Below are 23,628 nucleotides of genomic sequence, written 5' to 3'. Positions count from 1 at the left end.
AGTATAGTAATCATTTACTCCTAGTAATCATTTACTCCATATCTCTCAACTAGTATAGTAATTATTTACTCTATATCTCCATATCTCCCAACTAGTATAGTAATCATTTACTCCATATCTTCCAACTATTTCTCTGGATGTAAAAATTTGGGTGAATTACAAATCATTCGGTTGATTTATAACTACAACTATTTCTCTGGATGTAAAAATTTGGGTGAATTACAAATCATTCGGTTGATTTATAACTAGAACAATCCCAAAAATTAAAATGATTTGTTTAGATAAGCACATGCTACTCTTTGTGACTTTTCTACTATACTTATTTATCCAGTCTCACTATTATCTTCATCTTTCTTATCTAAAGTAATATTTTTGGCTCTTCTTTCTCCTGCACAGTTGGCATGTCCAAAATGTTCTTTTGCAAAATTAAACTCCTTGCGGTAGAACTAGAATATGCTTCGCAGAACCCCCGACTACAGAGGTTCTGCAGCTAAAGGACTAAAATCCAGCATAAACAGAAAAGGTAAAAGAAAAAAACCCAATTGATTAATACTCAATAACTAGAACAAAGTTCCATTCAAAATCAAAATCCAGAAACATACTGTTACTGATAACCAACTAGACAACCAGCAAATAACAGCATACAAGCTCAATCGAAAATTTCATGCTTAATCAACTTCTTCAATCTTTGGGCCTGCTCCCGCACCAGCTCCTCCAGCAGGACCGTCTTCATCCATTGTCGCACCCATGCCACCCATACCGCCAGCACCTCCTTGGTACATCTTGGCAATAATGGGATTGCAGATACCTTCCAGCTCCTTCATTTTGTCTTCAAACTCATCAACCTCTGCCAGCTGATTACCATCAAGCCACTGGATTGCCTGCTCAATTGCATCCTCAATTTTCTTCTTGTCTTCAGCGCCAAGGTTCGAGCTTATCTTCTCATCCTTTATGGTGTTCCTCATGTTGTAAGCATAATTCTCCAGGGCATTCTTAGCTTCTACCTTCTTCTTGTGCTCCTCATCCTCTGATTTGTACCTTTCCGCTTCCTGGACCATCTTCTCAATTTCGTCTTTTGAGAGCCTGCCTTTGTCATTGGTGATGGTAATCTTGTTCTTTTGCCCAGTTGTCTTGTCCTCAGCAGAAACATTTAAAATGCCATTTGCATCGATATCAAAGCACACTGTAATTTGTGGCACACCCCTAGGAGCAGGAGGGATACCAGAAAGCTCGAACTTGCCCAGCAAATTATTGTCCTTTGTTCTTGTTCTTTCACCTTCAAACACTTGAATTAAAACACCAGGTTGATTATCAGAATAGGTCGAAAACACTTGCTCCTTCTTGGTGGGGATGGTTGTGTTTCTCGGGATCAAAACAGTCATAACCCCACCAGCAGTTTCCAACCCAAGCGACAATGGAGTAACATCCAGCAGCAACAAGTCTTGCACCTTTTCATTGCCTTCGCCACTCAAAATTGCAGCCTGGACAGCAGCACCATAAGCAACAGCCTCGTCAGGGTTAATGCTCTTGCAAAGCTCCTTTCCATTGAAGAAGTCTTGCAATAGTTGCTGAACCTTTGGAATCCTGGTAGAACCACCAACAAGCACAACATCATGGACAGAGTTCTTGTCCATCTTGGCATCCCTCAAACATTTTTCTACTGGCTCCATACACTTCCTGAAAAGATCCATGTTGAGCTCCTCAAATCTCGCCCTAGTGATTGTTGTGTAGAAGTCAATTCCCTCAAACAAAGAGTCAATCTCAATAGTTGTTTGAGCAGTCGAAGAAAGAGTTCTCTTTGCTCTTTCACAAGCAGTCCTCAACCTCCTCAGTGCTCTGGCATTACCACCAATATCTTTCTTGTTTTTTCTCTTGAACTCCTGAACAAAATGATTCACCATCCTGTTGTCAAAATCTTCACCTCCCAGATGAGTATCCCCAGCTGTGGATTTCACCTCAAAAATACCCTCCTCAATAGTGAGGAGAGACACATCAAATGTGCCACCACCAAGATCGAAGATCAGCACATTCTTCTCACCGACACTGCTCGACTTCTTATCCAACCCATAAGCAATTGCAGCTGCTGTAGGCTCATTAATAATCCGCATCACATTAAGGCCAGAAATAACACCAGCATCCTTTGTTGCCTGCCTCTGTGAATCGTTAAAGTAAGCAGGTACAGTAACCACGGCATTCTTAACCGTCTTGCCAAGGAAAGCCTCAGCAATTTCCCTCATCTTGGTAAGAACCATGGAAGAAATTTCTTCAGCAGCAAATTGTTTCTCCTCACCCTTGTAGTTGACAACAATCATTGGCTTGTCACCAGCTCCAGGCACAACTTTGAATGGCCACAACTTCATGTCACTCTGCACCGAAGCATCACTAAACCTCCTTCCAATCAACCGCTTGGCATCTAAAAGAACACATCACCAGTGAGAACAACGTTTATATAATTTAAATTTATAAGCACTATTTAGTGTTGACATTCACTTTTAAGTGTAAAATTTATGACTCTTTCTATATATTTGAACATGATTATCGTAATAATTTAGCTTTTTTTAAAATTCCTTAAATTAAAATCTATATTTTATTTTTCTGTAGACAACCTATGATTATGAAAATAAACTCCAAACAAAAAAAATTATAGTTTTACACAAATGCAGATGTATATGTTGAGAAGACTGCTTGAAAACACATAATTATATGCATAATCAGAATAATTAATAAAGATGTGTGAGGAACAGGGGCAATCTATTTCGGACAAAAGTTAGGGGTGCATGAATAAGTGTTGGGTGTGCATCTTCAGCCCCTTCTAATTAACAATCAGCAATCTAATCACAATTTCAAACAATGAAATTACTACAGGAGTAATAATACAAAATAATTCACAGAAATCATGCATATCATCACAAGGTCTCTCCAATCAAACAAATAATAAAGGTAAATGCATAAACTCCAACTCTGACAGACAATTTAGATCAAGTTTAAAAATGGGCTTAACATCACATGTAAATTAAAGCTTAAAGCATTTTCTTCAGTTCACACATGAGCATATCAAATAATTAACTTACTAAGCGAACAAGCTTGCGGAATTATAAAACCCTAGCATAAACATAAATCACCTAAGCAGAAGCCAGGAAACTGATCAAATATAACTTTGACCTCCCTATTAGACAAGGCATTACAAACAACCGCACAAACAAACTGAACTAATTTATTCAACAAGTTAATATTAACTCATAGCAAAACCACAATTAAGATTAAGAATATATATCATGATTAACAAGGCAAGGCATTATAAACACGTTTAATCAATAATCACTATACATAATCGTTATAGAGTTATTCAATACAGGATACACATACAAGCAATCAACTAAAGTGAATTAAAATTCAAAAATCGAGAAACATCGAAAGCGCTAACATACCGAAAACAGTGTTAATCGGATTCATGGCAACTTGATTCTTGGCAGCATCACCGATGAGCCTCTCAGTATCAGTAAAAGCCACGTAAGACGGCGTCGTTCTGTTCCCCTGATCATTCGCTATGATCTCCACTCTATCATGCTGCCACACGCCCACGCACGAGTACGTCGTTCCCAAATCAATTCCGATCGCCGGACCTTCGCCTTTTCCCGCCATTTTCACTCTTCTCTGACTTTCCCAAACAAAGAGAAATATATGAGAGGTTTTGTAGAAAGCGCTGTGTGTTTTGAGTGTGTGTAATTTTCTGAATGGACAAGAGAGGAGAGGGAGGAGGTATATATACACAAATATTGGGTTTATGTCCAGAATGTTCTGATTGCGGTTACTGCTTCTGGGACGTTCTATTTTAATTAATGGATTCCCTCCTTTCTGTTTTATTCTAGATTATTCCTGATTTTTCTACAGTGTCGCAAATGACTGTTTTTATCAAATTAGACTCGTGGATAATAGCTTATAATTTGTGCGAATATTTTATATTATATAATTAATTTTTCACATGATTAAAATTATGATTTTCATATTATATATACATTATTAAAACATGATAATATATTTATTATTCGTACGAATATTTTATTATATATACAGAGAAGCAAGTTCTATGAATTATACATTTTTTTTGGAGTTTTTGGAATTTAAAATCCTAACCATCCATTTTGTTTTAATTTAATGGTCAATTTTATTTTTGGTTTCAAGAAAACATACAAACATAATCGGGTCATTCTAAATTGTAATAAGTTAACCGCGTATGGGCTAAATTGAACGTGGAAGACATTATGTAAAATTTGCTAAACCTGCAAAACATTTTGCTTCAATGGTATTAACTATATTGGTTGGTTATAATTTAAAAATAGTATGTTATTAATATTTTAGATTGTTAAAAAAGAATATATCAGTTCAATATGGTAATAAATGATGTGCAATTTTATTACAATTTTTTACGAACCTGTAGAGTTCGACAAATTTAGCCAAGGCTAAATTTATGGATTACAGCTGAGTATGGTTGGAGTTGAGTTTTTCGAACTGTTGGTTAAATTTTTTTATTTTAAGTATATCACTTCATCTTTTAGCCAAAGATTTTCAATGGTTTACATACGTGGGTTGCATGAATTTAGCAAAACGGTTACATCAACAGATTCATGCTCATTACCATCTGAAAACCCCAGTCTAAAGAGATGGACAGAGATGAATTTGAGGGGATGCAAGTTAAAAGGGAAACAACAGCCCCTGATAACCGCATATTGGTGCGAGCTGTTTGTTTAACTTTCACCCTCACCTTCATCATTGTTAGTGTAGGGACTGAAGTAAAAGATACGTAATACATCGTTCATGGACCAAAGTGTTCTTTCCCCTTTACTTTTTTTTTGTTTGCCTTATTAGCTCTTTGATATGATACTCCCTCCGTCCCCTTTTACTTGTCCCTTTTGAAAAAATAACGCATCTTAAGAAAATGTTAGTTGGATATCTTGTTTTCATACATATCCCTAATAAATGTAATGAATTAGATAGAGTTGTGTGTATATATATGCTAGTCAAACATTGGAAGTTGTTACTTTTTGAAAAAACATACAAAAAGTTGCTTTGAAAAGAGAAGTGGACAAGTAATTTGGGACAAATTTTTTTTCCAAAGGGGACATGTAAAAGGGGACGGAGGGAGTATGATATTGAAAACAAAGGGATGCCCCAGGTGGTTGAACCGGACATATACTTGAGGACAAATCATCGACATTTCCATTCACTCACCTCCATTCTACTCCATCACAGCACCTCCCAATGCCCATACATCCTTCATCTAATCACAAAAGTTTTATCTACCACCAAATTATTTGATCCCTAATCCTTAGCCACTGTTTCTGATTGATGAGCTTCAACATTCCCTTTTCTTTTATATTCTCTTTTAACAATCAATTTTGTGCTAGTGCCCAGAAATGGACAACCATTACTCTGTAGTCATAGCGGCACTCTCCACCTTAACCCCTCCCCAGCTCTCAGATCTCATAGCCTCTATCTCCGCGCTCTTCTACTGCCACCACCGACGTCTCACCGCCCTCCTCTCCTCCCCCACACTCTTTTCCCTCACTCTCCACCACCTAAAATACCTTTCTCTCCACCACAAGTCCTTACTTATTACCCAATACCTCTTGTCTAACTTAACACACCTCGTTCATTTTATGCACACCAAAACTTCCTCTCCGTCCTACTCTGCTACCAACATTAAGCTGTGTGATCTTGATGCTGTTTTGCTGCTTCTGCTCTTTTGTGAACTCCGACAACATGATCCCAATGCCCTTGAAACCTCGCCAGTTGAATGGCATAGAGTTCTCTGTAATTACTATTTCCATGATACCATGTTGGTCCTCTCTGGCCTAGTTGTATCAGAAGTTGAAGTTTTAAACAAGTTTGTTGAGTTGTTAACAAAATTTTCGCGGTTTGTTGGGGTGGACATTGAACATGATAGTGAAAGGAAGGAGGGGAGAGAGGTAGCAGCTGCAGCAGCAGTGGTGGTGGCACTGCCATCAGTGGATATTCGCGGAGGCGAAAAGGAGTGTGTGATATGTAACGATGAAATGAAACGAGGGACAGATGTTTGTGAATTGCCATGTGCACATTTGTTTCATTGGATGTGTATACTTCCTTGGCTGAGAAAGACCAACACTTGTCCTTGTTGCCGCTATCGCCTACCGTCTGATGACATTTCCATTGAGATTCAACAGCTGTGGGAGGTCCTGCTCCATATGGGTACTGATCACAGTGACTCGTCTCGAGATTAAATTAATTAACAGTAATTAGCAGGTAACATGGTAGAGTGGTGATGCCGCTGCATAAGCATAGCTTTAAATATTTTGATAATCTCGACAAATGCAACTATGAATCATCAAATTCCATGTATTAACACATAAATGTAGATAAATACTGGAACAGAACAGGGGTGATACTAAACTGGTATGATGAGGGCTTTAGTAGGATATGTAGTGATTCAAAAGTAAAACAAACAAGTGGTCATATGAAGCTGGAGCCAGATTGATTGGCTGTATTGTAAGTTTTTTTATTAAATGTTATTAAAGTTTATTAGTCCACATATGAGATGCTCAGAATGTAAAACAAATTTGTGTCGAGTGGCTTTGTTAACTTGGTAGTTCTTGATTAACAAGTTTGGCTTTTGTTGATATGGACTGGTGGTTTATGTTTAACGAACATTTCACCACTTCAAGTCTTCAACACCTATCTCTGTGGATTACAATGAGTACTCGCTGTTTTCTTTCGCCAAATCAAAACCCTCCAACTCATGAAACTCGTTTCAGTTATTATATCCAAGCTGTTAGCGAGTGAGTCTTTATACATAAGCAAGTGCTTGTCTTTGACCATATATATGTCTTGAATTTTTATTTATTTATTTTTTTTGATAAAACGTACTTGCATTAACATTCATCAGAATCAAGCATACAGATGATAAAATCCGGAGCAGTATACAGCCACTCCACAAGACCTGACGTAGAATAAGCAGCTCGTGATAAGCTATGAGTTACAATATTCGCAGACTTATGCGCAAACACAACTAACACTTCATCAAAGTGTTTAAGAATATCAATACAATCTTCAACCATCGCATGAAAATAAGTTTTTCCCTCGACTCCATTAACTGCATCAACTAGAAGCTTTGCATCGCATTCAAAAATGCACTTAGTTCTCCTCCATTCCTTTGTCCAACTCAAAGCTTCTCTGAGACTTATAGCTTCTGCTTCCCGCGGTTGGAATTTTTTTGTTATATTAGAAGGCAAGTGCAAAATATCAAAACTTCTTCACATTAGAACAATACCAACTTCTCGAACACAAATTACGAACTACAGCACTCTATTTAGGACAAATTCTGTCTATGTTCATGTTTGGGGAAAATTCTACAATTGTTTGGCGTTCGATTATTTTTTTTCAGTAGAAAGTTTCTTCTGATAGAAAAATATTCAGTAGCATCTCTCTTTTAAGAGTAGAACTTCGCGTTTCTAAGAATAGAACAAATTTCATATTTTATATTTTTACTGCTTGCATAGTAGTCATAAATATCAAAATATGAAGAAAATATAATTAAAAATTTTGAGTTAGAATCTTGTAAAAAACTGAAAATAAATTTAAAAAAATGGTTAAAATAATATGAAATGTACGAGGGCTGAGAATTGAGATTGATAGAACATGACAACATGTGCGCCCCCGGCAAAAACATATAAGGAGCAGTTGATGTGGATAGCTCCAGATGGATACCAAACCTATCCGATTATCCCCACTTAGCCCATGGGTCTCTAATAATAAAATGGTGAGATGGTACTCTAAAGTGGCCCAGTGACCCAACATCTGCAATAATTTGTATTGACGATTGAGTAAACTTCAAGTCATGGGCTTCCATCACATATCGTATGTCGGGATTATTGTTCCTCAGAGTTGGACAGATCTTGAGCATATTTTTATGTCCACTTATATGGGTTTGGTAGCTTAAGAAATATTTGTTTCATTTAATTTTTGTATTCTTAAAGTGCAAGAATAATTATCAACCGCCACGGAAGAATTTGATACGACTTCTATAAATTGTCTGATTGTAATTTTCAACCGTTCAAGTAGGTGCATACTTTGAGCTTTAGCAGATACAGGGGATTATTTACGATAATCGAACTGTTTCCGTTATATAAAATTGGTACAACGTCGCATAGTTATACTAAAATGTCTGAAAAATATAGGGAATTGATAAATAAACTCCAAACTTTACTATTTAAGCTCCATTTCAATTTTTTCTTTTACCCAAATAGCATAATCACCTATAATATGGATGAAACATGTGTAGAAAGCATGTACATGTGGTATAAAATATGAAATTGGAGTTTACATAATAAAATGTGGAGCTTATTTATCAATTCCCAAAATATATCACTAACGTATTTATATATATACAGCGTCTTCTGGCATACAATAATGATCACACCGCCGAAAATATCTAAGTATTTTATATCATATTTACAAAAAAAAATTGACAATAATGATTTTCCTGTCGAAAATATCTACTTATTCATATTTACCAGAGATTAAATCCGCAGATAATTCTATAAACCGTAAACTTATGAATTGTGTAAGGGAAAATACTAGATACTTTAAAAATTCTTCCCAAAATTTTTTCCCAAATCTACTTGTTGATTGGTTCAATTCACACTAATAATAATAATAATAATAATAATAATAATAATAATAATAATAATAATAATAATAATAATAATAATAATAATAATAGAACCCATGTACGCACATCAACTGCCCATTTAAAACTCGTCATTTGTCTATCACGTCATTTGAAAAAAAATATTTTGGAACTAAAATTTGGGGTTCGTAACATTATCTTGCGTAAAATGAGTATTTTTTTTTTGTCTTGTAAATCTCACTTCGAGCGTTGTTTTTGAGTTGTTGGTACTCATCCGAAAACCTTCTCAATATACTCTACGTCAATGGATTAGGTTTCAAGAACGTTCTAAGCGTAAATCTTACTCTTTTAGAAATCAGGACACAACATTTATCGTTATGTTGGTACTAGTACTAATATTTTTGATGTTATATCACATACTCCATATAGGTCCGTGGGCCCTGTTCTTCGTTATTTCACGTTTACTGTAAAAACATGCTGCGGTATTTGTGTGAACAGCTGTCTATCATTTTGAGATTACTGGAATAGAAACTTCTATGACTAGAAATATGTGGATGTTATTACTACTAATTCGATGAAATATGAAAAATGTGGCTTCCACATACGATAATAGAACTCAAGTACTCAACTCTTAGCGGTTGTTTTTGTAGACTATCTATCTTCTACACTACACGTAAATGAATCACAAAAAATATTTTTTTTTGCATTTATGAAATCCGAGAGTATTCGATTGAGATCATTTGAAATCCATTAAAATTTTGAGGTTCAGATTTCAAATTATGCTATAAAATCCGGTGGTATTCAATTGGGATTTTAAATTATGCTTTAAAATCTGATGATATTCAATTGGGATTGTTCAAAATCCATTAAAATATGATGGTATTCAATTGAGATTGTTTAAAATCTATTAAAATATGATGGTATTCAATTGAGATTGTTTAAAATCCATTAAAATCTGATGGTATTCATATGCTGATGGATTTTTTTGCATTTCATAAAATGATGGATTTTGTGGCATTATTCAATGTATTTTAAGTTTTCTGAAATCTCATCAAAATCAATGGGATTTTGAAACATTGTGCTTAAATCTTATAAACTCTCAAGAATCCGCACAAAATCAAAATCAAACACAATTCATTAAAATCCATACATTAAAAACAATCCATTAAAATCACAATCGAATACACCCATCTGTAGCTCGACTCCCTACAATTTTATTGTATGAGAATTCTGATATAGTTGAGATATGATATAATTTTGGTAATCAAAAATCAAGCATGATTATGTTCGATTATAAACAGCGGGAACAATGTCGAAATTCGAAACTAAAACCAGAGATCCCATATGTTGTCCCAAGTCCCAACTCCCAAGGAGACCAAATGGGTCCGACGTTATTTGTATGCATCCGACCCGATTATACACACAAAGAATAAAAAAATCTGTAGTGATTTTGAGACTGAATTTATAATTTGATTGGAGTTAGCTTATATTCTTCCAAATGAATATTTGTTGTAATAAGATATTCTCAGAGTGAGTCACCAAGAATCTGGACGACAGAGAATAAACTCTTGACGACGAATTATCCAACCCAGTTTGTCGCAATGGTAAAATGAATAATGGCGGTGAGTGAATGAAGAAACAAAATAGGTAGCACGAGCAGCAACGAGTGGACGCTACAGACAGTGGCCACACTGCTTCAAACTTCACGTGAACCTCCAAGCATATCAACCGCCCACTTACACCTACAACAAGTATGTACCAACACTCGTAGACAACTAGTAAATTTTAAGATTCAAGTAGTAGTTTACGTCAAATTGTTAAATTCGTGATCGCTGAAAGAAAATATCAAAATAATAATTGTACATGGACCAACTGCATTATTTTTAAGTGACATATTACTAGCACCGTGTACTTTTTCTAAATTTGACAAACTTGTAAGCTTGTCAAAGTTTATGTCCAACCCACCTAACTATTTGTGATTACAACAAAGTATGTAAATTTACGAACTTGATCTAGGATTTAGATGCAAGGAACTTGCAGATTTCACACTCTTTTCTTTTTCTCTTCTTTTTCTACTTTACAAGTAATTCATTTACAACTTCATAGATCGAAAATGTTCCTCCATCTTCTTCGAGTATAGTGGGTTTTACTCTATTACACGAAATCACTACATTTTACATTAGCAAGGAAAAATATATCCACAAATCCTCAGCTCAACCTCTATACGAAATGCTAAAAATAAAATTCTACATAATATATATGAATTGTAACATTTCATTCTTGTTTATAAATTTATTTATTTAGACAAAGTCTTGTTTATAATTATTGTCAACTTCCTGATGACTTTATCTGTCGAGTGTCAAGAGATATTCAATGAAATGCGATATCATACATAATGTCAATATGGTATATTTATAAATAAAATTTTGAATAATAATAATATATTATTTTGAAAATATAATCAGTATTATGATCCGTCTCATTAATATAGATTGAATTTTTTATATTATTTTAACCGACCGACTAGATTGAACAAATTTTATCTAGTCTGTATTTATATTATTTAATCTAACTGATTCGAGAACGGTGTAACGGTGTGCAGGACATAAATAAATAGCTTTACATGAGGTAAAGTTGTAGCAAAACTACATGTAGATAAGTGGTCACGCAAGGACATGAAATACTCTGTAAATTGGAGTACTAAATATTTTTATAAAACTTAGGATTCACTTCCATTAGATTTTCCCACACTAGTTGAGTAGAGTTCTTCTGATCTACACGTACAACTGTACCTATATCATATATTGTCACAGCTCACAATTACTAGAGGTGGGTTATTCAGTTCCTGCAGGCATCTTTTATGTACTGTTGGTAAAGATCAAGAATTTGCAGTGAGGCCAACTAGTCACCAGCATTATGACATCTCGTGGTAATGTAGCTGCAAAACAAAGGTGGGTCATCTTTATTTTTGATTCATCTTCTTAAATTTTGAATATTTTTCAATATTTTGAAGATTTGTTTGGTGAATTCTTGAAAATTTGAGATGGGGTTTGGTTTCAGTACAAAAGAAGTGGAAGGAGATGATAAGATGAAGACTTTAGAGTGTTTGAGAGGGAGATTGCTTGCAGAAAGAGCTGTTTCAAGAGCTGCTAATGAAGAGGCTGATAAATTAGGCAATAAGGTAAGTATCTTTGAATGTGTGTATTTTGTGTTCTTTTTTATTGGTTTAGTTGTGATGTACTATTAAATAGATTTAAATTTGGTTGTATTTTAATAATGTTTACATAGTTGATTGAACTGGAAAACAAGTTGAAAGAAGAGGTGAAGTTGAGGAAAAGGGCTGAAAAGAGGCTGAGATCACTAACCAAGAAAGTTGAGTCCGTGAAATTAGTAAATGTAGTTTCAGATGGATCTTCATCTAATAACTTAAGCCCATTGGAAAAGAGTGATTCAAGCTCTTTATCATCATCATCCACTGCCTATTCTTTTTCATACCCTGGTAAACTAAAGAAAAAGCCCAATTCCCCATACAGAAACTCCTCAAAGTGTGAGCATGTTAAACAGGATGTGCAGCAGAGTAATACTGATAGCGGTGCATCCGGTGAAAATCAAAGTTTTACCTCAAGTGGAAAGATCAGTTCTGATAAAACCATCTCTGAGAAATCTGATGATCATTCCCAATGTACTCAGTCCAACTATGATGAGAAGCTTGATGATCATAGGTATGTCGAAGGCAACCCAATTTTCCGCTATTTTTTCATCTAGTTTTGCAGGAAAAATAATAAAATAAAACTATTTTATACTGGTATCTGTTTTAAGGATCTTGAATTCTTGATATTAAAATGTCCAATTTTTACAGTTCAAAACCTTCATTTGAGGATAAGGAGACTAATGGAGAGAATCATCAAGATTGGGATGGAACTAGTGTTGATAATTCAATGGCACTGGTTGCTGTTGATATTCCGGTATCAACACAGACCACATCTACCATCAGACCACTTATAGCTGCAGATTCTGGAGTAAAAGATGTTCTGGAGACATTGCGATATGTGAAGGAAGGGCTTCAAAGCTCAATGGACACGAGGCGTATGATTAGAGCTGGTTATTAATTTACATTATAATTAATCCCAGAATAATCATTCCCTTTGATGGGATTTGTTTGAGCTATTGTTGTTTATTGATCTTGGAAGTTCTGTTTCAGGACTAGTGATATAGTAATCAATATAAGTAGCTGTTTTGATAAATTTTAGTTGTTACATAATGAATGGATCAGTGAGATGTCTAGTGATAACTTTCTTGTAATAATATTAAGAGTATTGTTGAGTTGTCCATTTTGAAATTTTGCTTATTCAACATTTTTCTTTTCGAAATTCAAATCTTCTGTTAGGCTTGATCTGGGATAAGGTAGTACAGTTGTTGGTCTGACATGTAGTTATCTTGACTCCAACCAACAATGCAAGCATGTTGATTTTTCAATGACAGAATTTAAGTGCAACCCTACATCAGTACTGGGAACATCTACAATGGACATGAATTATTATATAAAGTATATTGATTTTCTGATTTAATTATTTTTCTTTTTCTTTTACTCATGTTATTTCAAATTCAAGGTCCATTATTTCTTTCTTAAATGTTTTCTTATTTTGTTTGTTATGTGATGAGAAGTGAATCAAAGGTCCAGCCATTGCTTTGCTTGTTCAGTCTCAGACTCTCGGTCCTCACAAACTACTCCAATTCAATGTTATTAATTATCCATGGATTCCCTATTTGATTCATGTCTGAATTTTTCTTGCTTGGAATTAAAAGGTCCCTTGAAGACTTGAACAAAGGTCAGTTGTACAGAGAACTACAAGATCAGTTTAGTCCAAAACCAACAACCTCTTTTTATATTTCCTGCACTAGTGAAAAGAACACTTGACTGCAATTACACAACTACAAGTCTACAAGAACTTTCAGGAACTCCTGGCAATGATATCATATTTAACACTAAATTGCTATGCTGACAAAATGCAACTAATGAAGGAACTACAACCCTCTTTTTCTCGCTAAATAGACTCAAGTATAAACTAGGAAATAGGCACAGTCAAGGTGCCCTGGTGTCCCATTGATCTGACTGAAAATACGCAATTAATTGCCAAATTTTACAAGTCCAAAATCCTTAAATTAGTGCTTCTGGTATTGCCTCATGCCTCAGCTGGTATACAGCAACTATATTACTAAATAAGTTAAGTATTTTACTAAGCAAATAGTTTCAATGGTATTAACTTACAAATCAGATGCCTTTCAAAATAAATCAGTTCCTTAAGTGGTAAATCGCTTCTCCTCCTGGGACAGCTTCCTCTTCTGTATCCCCTGGAGGAGCAATATTGGCCTTGATGATCTCTGCTGCAGCGTCTGCAGCTTCAATTCCAGCTGCACCTGTACAATAACTATATCGAATTAACTGTTTGCAGCACTTATATCCCTACTTGTGATTATTCCTCCAGGAGCCCCAAACAGCTGTATGGTTATTGACATAAACATCTTCGTCATACTTGCTCTTCAGAAGGGCGATTTTCTGGCCTTTCACAATCCTGATCATATTCAACTTGATTCTCACTTTGTCCTAGTAAGAGCTCCTTTAGAAGTGGATCTTCAGTGGCTGCATTGCCATACTTCTCCATAATAATACCCTTAAATTCAGATTTCAAATTTTAACTAATATTCCATTACATATCTTTTCTGTACAATCTGTTCAATTTACATCAGTAATTTCTTGACGGGACAGTGCATAGCCAAGATCAATGTCAAGGAGAATTTTAAGTCAAATTGCCAAGAAATTAAAATGAACCGAGCCTCTGGGATAAGCAACACTACTGCAGATGCGCTGCAAAGAATCACCTGCAATGCGCGAGAAGAAATCACTGTTCTGTACTACGACGAAGAAAGTAATCAGAGGTATACTGCCAACAAGGACAGGCTGTGCATGAGTGGTCTAGTTGAATGAATATATTGCTCAATTCTTTCACATAGTTTTATTTTTTTCCACATCTATTTTAGCAGATGAATTTTTTTTCTCTCCAAAGCAGTGAATACGATTGTTGTGTAAAAAATTGTTTCAAAACTATTTTTGCATCCAACTTATATATAGAGCCTTGTAATCTTACTTTGCTTTTAGATGTACTGATCGTTAACTGAAATGAATGTTAAATTGAAGAGTCATGTTTGTAAGATTTATTGCCAAAGTATACTTTACTCAAAATAAATAATTGTATTTATTTAATACTTTGTATGTTTTGTAGTCCAATGAAAAACAGAGGTTGCAATTTGATGTGCTCATGCGGCGTTAACAATGAATAAAATATAAAGTATGGTTGTGAAATATGGATTGATCTACCGATTTTGGATTTATCAAGAATTTTTAGTTAAATCAAAATCTAATCGATAAACTGTTTTTAAAGATTAATCAGGGATTAATCGAATAGCTGTAGAGAAGATTTTTAGAATATGAATAGAGAGTATGCATTACAAAACTCCCAGGGGTCAAGGAGATAAATAAGCTAAAGGAGCCCACAACAAAGCTCCACCTGTTAGTACCGATCACCACATTTTGATATTCTGTTGGTTAGTTGAACTTTTCTTCAACTTCCTAATACATTGTCACTAATATATAGTTGTAGTTACAGTGACAGGACACACTGCACACGTTCTGAGAGATCCAGTGACTTCACTTGCCGGGTATTTTTGTAGCTTTCTTTCAGTACATTCAGTCTAGTGTTTTAACTAAATATATAATTTTGATGAATCGATGTGTTCAGTATTTATGTTTTGACGAATAAAGAAACTTTGCTGCACATTCAGTCATCAGTGTAATAATGTACGTCGAAGAGGAAGATATATGTTGCTGATGTTCGTTCCCTGTGTTCTGAAATTAGTACAAGTCTGTGATTGTCGCGACAATGGGAAGGAAAGGAATCGCTTGCTTTTCTTCGGTTAAGAAAGCTTTTAGTACTCCAAAGTCCAAGGAAAAGAAAAACCAGGTTTTTGTTTTTCTAATTTGTAGTATTTGTTTTAGTATACTTGTGTTTCTTACACTGATCTATTAACATATTCCTTTACAATTTCAGAAATGGAAGAAATGGTTTCGAAAACAAACATCCTTGAAACGCAAGTCCAGTTTAGAAGCGTGTAGCACACCTCAAAACCGTGCTCAGCTACCGCAGATTCATACTACTGGAATTGTTCGGCCCATTACAGTCTCTCGCGTTGCTGGAAAATCAAGGGAGGAAGTGGCAGCTATCAAGATTCAGACAGCATACCGGGGATACACGGTATACACGATGAGATTTTCATTCTATCTTTAATTATTTCATATATTTAATCTATTTGTTTTGCTTTCAGGCTAGGAGGACATTGCGGGCCTTGAGAGGACTTGTGAGGTTAAAGTCAGTAGTGAACAGTGCTGCTGTCAAGCGCCAGACTACTAATACTCTGCAGACCATGCAAGGCGTGTCTCGTGTGCAGTACCAGATTAACTCTAGGAGGATCAGGATGTCCGAGGAGAATCAAGTTCTTCAGAAGCAGCTTCTGCGGAAGCGTGCAAAACAGCTCGAGAGCTTGCAGGTAATTAAGCATAAATGTGCTCTCAGTTTTTCAATGTGACCGTGTTCTAGGATTCATCACGTATTTTATCTTTGCTTACCAGGACTGATTTTCATAAATCCTTCTTATGCTGGCCTTTTATAGTTTTATTTTCATCGTCCATCATAGTTTTATTCTTTTATGTTGAATTAAAGTTCATGTATTCTGATGTTGCACAGATGGAGGGGGAATGGAATCGCAGCTCACAATCAAAAGAACAAATCGAAGCAAAGCTACTGAGCAAGTACGAGGCCACCATGCGAAGAGAAAGAGCAATGGCCTACTCATTTTCGCATCAAGTAAGCTTTTCATACTTTAACACTTCAATATAGGCTCAAAACAAAAGCTCTACAGGGGAAAAATAACGATTAAAGCATGATTTTATGATGCATAACCTGCAGCAGTGGCTTACTGGCCCAACTCTTGGTTGCTAAATTTACACCACCGATTCATATATTTTACAATTTTTTTTTTTGATGATACTACTAATATTATGGAAGCTTCGTTGTGCCCAACTTCTGAAATTTTTGGCATTTATTTACTATTTTCTGATGAACAGCAAACACGGAAGAAATCTGCAAGAAGTACTAACCAGCTTTTCATGGACCCTGCTAATCCTCAATGGGGATGGAGCTGGTTAGACCGCTGGGTGGCAGCCCGCCCAGAGTCTAAGACAGAGAAAGAATTTACTGATGATCACTCCTCTGTTAAGGGTGGAAGACGGAACTTTGCTGGAAATGCAATGGCCAAGTCTCATGCTAGACCCCAACTAATTTGTGAGAAACCTATGCCAGCATGTTACAGTAGGCTCTATAGTCCTCGTAATCACCTGTCCCCCTCAACTCCGGTATGCAAGGTAACATCGCCAAAACCAACTAGACGACTTAAGCTTCATAGCCCAGGAGCAAGTGTTCTGAGCATAGATTATGATTCAAAGAGCATGTTTAGTATAGATTCAGAGCTAAATAGGAGGCAGACCATTGCTGGATCATCAGTGAGAGATGATGAGAGTCTAGTAAGCTCCCCCTCAATTCCGCGTTACATGGCAGCTACTCACTCTGCCAAGGCAAAGTCACGTACTCAGAGCCTACTGAGCATGGAGAATGGGACTCTGGCAAAGAAATCAGCAGGTTATGGAAAGAAGCAGCTTTCCTACCCAGCTTCACCTGCCAGGGCTACGCAGCACTTTAGTCATCCAAGTTTGGATAGCCCCTCTATTGCAGATAACAATGTGAGCGACATCGCTGTCAATTAAGCTTGTTTTGAACAGAATTCATGGGTTTTATTGCTGCTCTGAGACTGAACGAATTTTGGGGTGGAAGGACATGAGTTTTATTGTTTTATAAGGATGTCCTGTAGAAACTTTACATTTCTTCAGAGTTGGATGCAATAAAATTTACTTCTATCTGCAATATTTGTAGTTGGACAGACTACTTTTTCATGCTACTGATTGCGCTGGAGGAGTTCAATTGATGCTTTTCTATGTCTAGGCCAGTTTTCATATTGATAGAACTTATGCTTTAAGATATGTCGGTGAAAATACATCTTTTACTAAAAACTGAAAGCTCCTTCACAAAAATTCAAAAGGAACAGTAGATATGTAAACTGACAAAATTGCAAGGTATATGGCTCGTCAAATACCATTGAAGATGCTCTTAAAAACATCATATGTAACAATTTAAATCTGACAAACTTGCAACATATTCACAATAAAGGAGTTTAAAAGAGTTACTAGAATAGGGATAAAGATGCAGTCATGCAGCATTAAAAAAAAAAAAAAAGAAGAAGAAGCATTTTATATGTTCAACTACTTTAACTGATCAGTTCCATCACAAGTTGGAGATGCCCGACTACCAACAAAGTTGCATACAAAGACATATCTTAGCATAGATTAAAATCAAACCAGAATGCAACTTCAATGTCACTACAAGTGGTTTTAAAATAATACTAGCACTACAGATAATAGTTGACAGCCCTCTAATGGCGGCTTCAGTCCTGCCTTCACCTCCAATCCAGCAGCAGATTTAGTTAGAGATGCAGTGCTGATTCAAACTCTTTGGACAAGAATTCAGTCCTGCACGTGAAAACGAGAATATACAGGCATTATCGCAGGGAAGATTGATAAACAGCTGAATACGGGGTGAATGACTTGCCGTTTAAGGAAAAGTTAGCACGAACTTCGTTACTAAGTTTAAATGTAATTATGAGCCATACCACAAAAAAAGTAGTAGTAGTTCAAAAGAGCGGAATAGCGGATGACATGTATATCTATTAAAATTATAAAGCCTACTGCATATTTTGGTATGAAAAGTCCAGTTTGTCCCTTTGTTTTTCCTGTATCTTCAGTACTTTGCCACTGTATACAGGCGTATTATACCGTATAGACAGGTGGCTATCTCTAAGCCACACAATCTGTCATGTATGTACAGAGGCCATGTACACACCAGTACCTCCTTCCAAAATTCAAAAACACCGTGGCCTAACCTCTCCCGCCTCAGATCCAATTATTTCCGCCCCCCTTTTACGAGATTTGGGAGCTCTTTCGTTTTCTTTTTCTCCGACATGGAAGAGGTTCGCTCTATGTACTTTCTTACATTCTTACATTTCGATTCGATGTCTTCCTGTATTATTACATGTATGTATCAATTTCACATTTGTTCATTTACTATGCATTTTAATGGTGTTCAGTTTTCCGACAAAGATACTGTCTTAAATTCCTCCTCGCCTAACAACTGTTCCCCGTTTGATGTCTGTAAGTATTTCAAACCTCCCCATCTTCGCATATATAATCTCTAAGCTATGTAATCTTAATAGATTTGTATCGACCCTTTTTCAGTTGATTATGATTCATGGTTGAGGAGGGAGAGGATGAGAAACCACGAATCAACTTTTGGAGCTGCCCAGTGTACATGTCTCCATCTTTCTTTCATTTTCTGGATTTTTGTTAGATAAAAAGTGTTCTGTTTTTTGTAAATTTGTTAGATATTTTTGTTACATGAAATTTGTTATAATCAGTTTTTGGAGATGCCCAGTGCACATGTCTCTATCTTTGTTTCATTTTTTGGATTTTTGTTACATAAAATGTGTTCTTTTTTTTGTAAATTTGTTAGATAATTTTGTTACATAAAATTTGTTATAAAATTTGTTATTTTCAGTAGTTTAAATGTGTTAGATTAAATGTGTTCTGAGGTTATGTTTCTAAACAATGTTGGCTTCAGTTCCATACATTGGTCATCTTTGTCCTGCCGAACAAACCAGCCCCAAAAATGTGTTGGATGACAATGTGTCATCTTCTTATTCTGATGTGATGTGGAACAATGTTTTCAATTATTCATGGATGCAGATGGTATTGAGACTTGCCTCAGCCACACAACACAGGGGACATGTGGACTGTCTACTGAGGTTACAAAAAGGAAAAGAAAAACTGGAAATCGTGATTGTAAGTATTTTTTTGTTGTCAGTGATTATATTGTCGAGTCAATCACTATGCCCTGCTTTACTGATTTCTGATTGGACTAATTTTCTTATACAGCACATTCAAACAAAGAGAACGTAGGATCCTCGCATTTAAACATGTGGCAGTCCCCCCCCTTCAAGAAAGTCATGGATGATTCATCCACACTGCATTCACCACTGTCTCCGATGAGTGGTAGCCGTTTTGCTGCAGTTTGTAAGTTGTTTTTGTATACTAATTACTAATTACATTCTTTGTTGTTTTTCAGAGAATATCATTAACAGCAAAACCCCGGGAATATTTGAATCTGCATATGACCTTACGAAAAAGAAGAGAAAGTCTGCATATCGTCATATTTACGCCAATGCCGAAAAGGATAACAAAGGTTTGCAATTTTGCATAACTGATTTATGAGAGTATTTTCTTTCTAGGATTGTTCAGTGGGTAACATATGTCAATTATTTTTATTCTCTTTCCAGGCCTGTTCAAAGAACAAGATCCTACAAGTCATAGTAGGCCTAACAGTAAATCTGTTTGCACAGATGAGACTCCTGTTTCCACATTGTGCGATATATGTATGTTATTCATATTTTTAATCTGATGAAGCTTTGGACATAAGTTTTTCAATTTTTTTTCTTCTATTTTTCAATAAATAATTGTTTCCATGTTTTGAATTAGTTAATTCAAGTTGCAGAGAATCCAACAATGGTAAGAAAAATCTGAAAGATATCTTAGAGGTTCCCTCCCCTGTTGCTTTGGATTTTGAGATGAAAGATTCCACGGATGAAAATCTAAACAGCATAGAAGAAGCAGGTTTGTATACTTTAACGGAGGTTAAAATATTCTAAATATATGAGAGTAATTTGTTTAATGTAGTGTTTGTTTGATTTTTTAGAGTTCTGTCGTGTTACGAATGTACTCGATGACCACGATGAATCTGATATATATGAGCATGATGGTAAGTGACATGTTTTAGGATGTATGTTGCCAATAAAAAAGTCACCCTCTGTGATTAATTTGTCATCAATGAACCATGCAGAGACCCCAGAGACAGAAGATTGCTTTTCATTTCAGAATTTGAGAGAAGCTGAGTCTCGAAAAAGTAAAATTTTTCATTCCCTTTTTTGCACTTACTGATTAATTTAAGCTGTTCATGACACAACCATCAATTTTGCAGTTCCTGCTGAGTATGACAGTTTGGGACCTCCCAATGTCAAGTGCACGAAATGCCAAGCTTGGATGTGGAAGGAGGAGCGTACAAACAAACACAACAAAAAAGGGATACCCCTGTTTAATTTGTGCTGTGCTGATGGTCACATTAAGCTGCCTAAGGAGAAACCGACTCCATCATATCTGTGGCAGCTTTTTAATGACAAAGTAAAGGGACCTAGATTTAAGGATTCCATTCGTGTATACAATAGCCTCTTTGCTTTCACATCTACCGGTGGAAGAGTTGACCATTCTATCAACTGTGGTGGAGCACCATATATTTATAGGTTAAACGGGGTAAACCATCATCTATTTGGTTCTCTTATCCCTGATACAGGGGAAGACCCCAAATTCTGCCAGCTTTACATTTATGATACCCAGAATGAAGTACAAAATAGGATGAAATGGGTTAATGTGAAAGATGGTAGTGCTGTACATGCTGAAATTGTTGAAGGTCTGATGAAAATGTTGGATGATACAAATGAGTTGGTACAAGAATTTAGAAGTCACCGTGATCGTTTTGAGCAAGATAGAGTAGCCGAACTAGAAATCACACTGAAAATATCTAGGGCCGAGAATGGTCGAGAGAATCATGTTTCAAATGCAGATGATGTTGCTGGTATTATGGCTGGTGACCTTGATGACAATTGTCAATATCGGGACATAGTGCTTCACTCCAAAAAAGAAGGTTTGGAAAGGATAACTGATATCCATCCTAAACTAATGGCTCTTCAGTATCCTCTGTTGTTTCCTCATGGTGATGATGGTTTCCACATACACCTGAGTTACGGTAGTGAAGACGGGAAAAAAAAGAGGAACAGAGCTTTAGTTTCTCAGAAAGAATACTACTCATATAAGTTTCAAGTTCGACATAATGAAGGTATTTCCTGTAAATCCAGCTTATATTTTTTATTATTTGGACCAGTCTGCAATAATCTGATGATTCACAGTCCAGGTGTTTTTGATAATTTATATACATGTTTGTAGGTATGACTCCCCGCCTTGGTGGACGTTTATATCAACAATATGTTGTGGATGCATTTTCAACAATTGAGCAAGCACGTCTTTGGTACCTACGTACTCACCAGACCACCTTGCGTAATGAGCTCTATTCACAAATATGTGATTCTCTAAAAAATGGCAATGATGATGCATCCAAAGTTGGGAAAGGTATCATACTCCCTGCTGGTTTTATTGGTTCTCGGAGATATATGCAGCAGAATTTTCAGGACGCTCTAGCAGTATGCCGCTATATTGGACATCCAGATATTTTTCTTACCATGACCACAAATCCACTTTGGGATGAAATCATTCAGATGATGAAACTACTACCACATTGTCTTCCGCAGAATTCACCGGACATCATTGCTAGAGTTTTTAAATTAAAGCTTGAACAATTGATTGATGAAATAAAGAACAAGTCCTTTTTTGGAGAATGTCTTGGAGGTATGAAATCTAAATTAATATAGAATTCAGACGTTCCTCTATTTTCTTAATTTCCTGTGATGTGTGGTCTATGTTGTAGGTTATTTATCTTTCTTTATTTTTTTCTGTAACAGTCATGTACGTTGTTGAATTCCAAAAGCGTGGACTCCCTCATGTCCACATGCTTATATGGTTAGCAGCTGATGCGAAACACCATCTACAGAAGAACATTGACCAATATGTTTCTGCCGAGATTCCCGATCCAGATGTTGATCCTTCTGGATACGAAGCTGTGAAAGCTTTCATGATCCATGGTCCATGTGGTCCGGATAATCCAAAATCTCCCTGCATGAAAGATGGCAAGTGTATACGGCACTTTCCTAAGAAGTAAGTATTCTAATCCATGCTTTATTTTCACTAATATGACTCCACACCCATTAAAACCAACACTGTGGTTTAATATTACATAATAACTTATCAAATAGGTACTGTGCAAGCACCACATTTGATGAATCTGGATTCCCCATTTACCGTAGACGGAAAACTAATGTCACTGTTACAAAAGGGAAACATCAATTGGACAATAAATGGGTTGTTCCTTATAACAGAGATTTATTGGTAAAATTTCAATGCCATATCAATGTTGAAATCTGCTGTCATGCAAGAAGTATCAAATACCTTTTTAAGTACTGTTTAAAGGGTCATGATCGAGCAACGGTTGAAATTCGAGGACGAAACAAAGAGAGAACAGATGTGGATATTGATAAGCCTGTTGATGAGATAAAGCAGTATTTTGATGGGAGGTATATATGTGCCTGTGAAGCAGCTTATCGTATATTTGGATTCAACATTCATTACCGAACCACATCCGTGCAACGATTGTCTTTTCACCTGCCTGGGGAACGCAACTGTACATTCAAAGAAAGTGAACCTCTGCCCAAAGTAGTCAGAAGAGAGAAGCACAAGCGTAGCCAATTAGAAGCATTTTTCCAACTGAATCAGACTGATGTTGAAGCTAGGAAATACACATTTGATGAAATCCCAAAGCATTATGTTTGGAATGAGGCCGAAACAGTTTGGAACATGCGTAAAAGAGGCACACAAATTGGCAGACTATTTTATACTCATCATTCAACTGGTGAGCTTTGGTACTTACGTCTGTTGCTTACGAAGGTGCGTGGACCATTGTCATTTATACATTTGAGGACAGTGAATGGTAGAGTCTTCCCCACCTTTCAAGATGCATGCAAGGAGTATG

The 23,628-nt window shown here is 36.0% G+C and overlaps 4 protein-coding genes across 4 annotated transcripts; 3 read left to right on the top strand and 1 right to left on the bottom strand.

Annotated features, from left to right (window-relative positions):
* Nucleotides 1-524: 524 nt before the first annotated feature.
* LOC108223701 (heat shock cognate 70 kDa protein 2) lies at nt 525-3,848 on the bottom strand. The gene is made up of 2 exons (XM_017398081.2): nt 3,429-3,848; nt 525-2,413 (listed from the first exon to the last, which is right to left on the bottom strand). Exons 1-2 carry the CDS (start codon nt 3,640-3,642, stop codon nt 669-671), a joined length of 1,959 nt encoding a protein of 652 aa, XP_017253570.1. The 5' UTR covers nt 3,643-3,848; the 3' UTR covers nt 525-668.
* A 1,346-nt stretch (nt 3,849-5,194) lies between these two features.
* On the top strand, nt 5,195-6,565 carry LOC108222171 (E3 ubiquitin-protein ligase SGR9, amyloplastic). The gene has a single exon (XM_017396075.2). It carries the CDS (start codon nt 5,415-5,417, stop codon nt 6,255-6,257), a length of 843 nt encoding a protein of 280 aa, XP_017251564.1. The 5' UTR covers nt 5,195-5,414; the 3' UTR covers nt 6,258-6,565.
* Nucleotides 6,566-11,258: 4,693 nt separating this feature from the next.
* LOC108221046 (uncharacterized) lies at nt 11,259-13,038 on the top strand. Its single transcript, XM_017394945.2, has 4 exons — nt 11,259-11,613; nt 11,723-11,843; nt 11,951-12,384; nt 12,522-13,038. The coding sequence occupies exons 1-4, from the start codon at nt 11,579-11,581 to the stop codon at nt 12,769-12,771; spliced, it is 840 nt and encodes a 279-aa protein (XP_017250434.1). The 5' UTR covers nt 11,259-11,578; the 3' UTR covers nt 12,772-13,038.
* A 2,303-nt stretch (nt 13,039-15,341) lies between these two features.
* LOC108222410 (protein IQ-DOMAIN 2) lies at nt 15,342-17,694 on the top strand. The gene is made up of 5 exons (XM_064094545.1): nt 15,342-15,681; nt 15,769-15,972; nt 16,043-16,264; nt 16,462-16,581; nt 16,842-17,694. Exons 1-5 carry the CDS (start codon nt 15,601-15,603, stop codon nt 17,535-17,537), a joined length of 1,323 nt encoding a protein of 440 aa, XP_063950615.1. The 5' UTR covers nt 15,342-15,600; the 3' UTR covers nt 17,538-17,694.
* Nucleotides 17,695-23,628: the final 5,934 nt, after the last annotated feature.

Source organism: Daucus carota, chromosome 5, assembly GCF_001625215.2.
Source record: "Daucus carota subsp. sativus chromosome 5, DH1 v3.0, whole genome shotgun sequence".
NCBI lineage: Eukaryota > Viridiplantae > Streptophyta > Magnoliopsida > Apiales > Apiaceae > Daucus > Daucus carota.
The sequence above is the reverse complement of the archived record's forward strand: the minus strand, read 5'-3'. Positions and strand labels throughout refer to the sequence as shown.

Coding starts and splice junctions, on each gene's coding strand:
- LOC108222171 (XM_017396075.2), top strand. CDS start 5,415: ATGGACAACCATTACTCTGTAGTCATAGCGGCACTCTCCACCTTAACC.
- LOC108221046 (XM_017394945.2), top strand. CDS start 11,579: ATGACATCTCGTGGTAATGTAGCTGCAAAACAAAG. Junction 11,844..11,950: donor CTGATAAATTAGGCAATAAG/GTAAGTATCTTT, acceptor ATGTTTACATAG/TTGATTGAACTGGAAAACAA. Junction 12,385..12,521: donor GAGAAGCTTGATGATCATAG/GTATGTCGAAGG, acceptor CAATTTTTACAG/TTCAAAACCTTCATTTGAGG.
- LOC108223701 (XM_017398081.2), bottom strand. CDS start 3,642: ATGGCGGGAAAAGGCGAAGGTCCGGCGATCGGAATTGATTTGGGAACG. Junction 2,414..3,428: donor TCCGATTAACACTGTTTTCG/GTATGTTAGCGC, acceptor GTGTTCTTTTAG/ATGCCAAGCGGTTGATTGGA.
- LOC108222410 (XM_064094545.1), top strand. CDS start 15,601: ATGGGAAGGAAAGGAATCGCTTGCTTTTCTTCGGTTAAGAAAGCTTTT. Junction 16,265..16,461: donor AACAGCTCGAGAGCTTGCAG/GTAATTAAGCAT, acceptor GATGTTGCACAG/ATGGAGGGGGAATGGAATCG. Junction 16,582..16,841: donor CCTACTCATTTTCGCATCAA/GTAAGCTTTTCA, acceptor TCTGATGAACAG/CAAACACGGAAGAAATCTGC.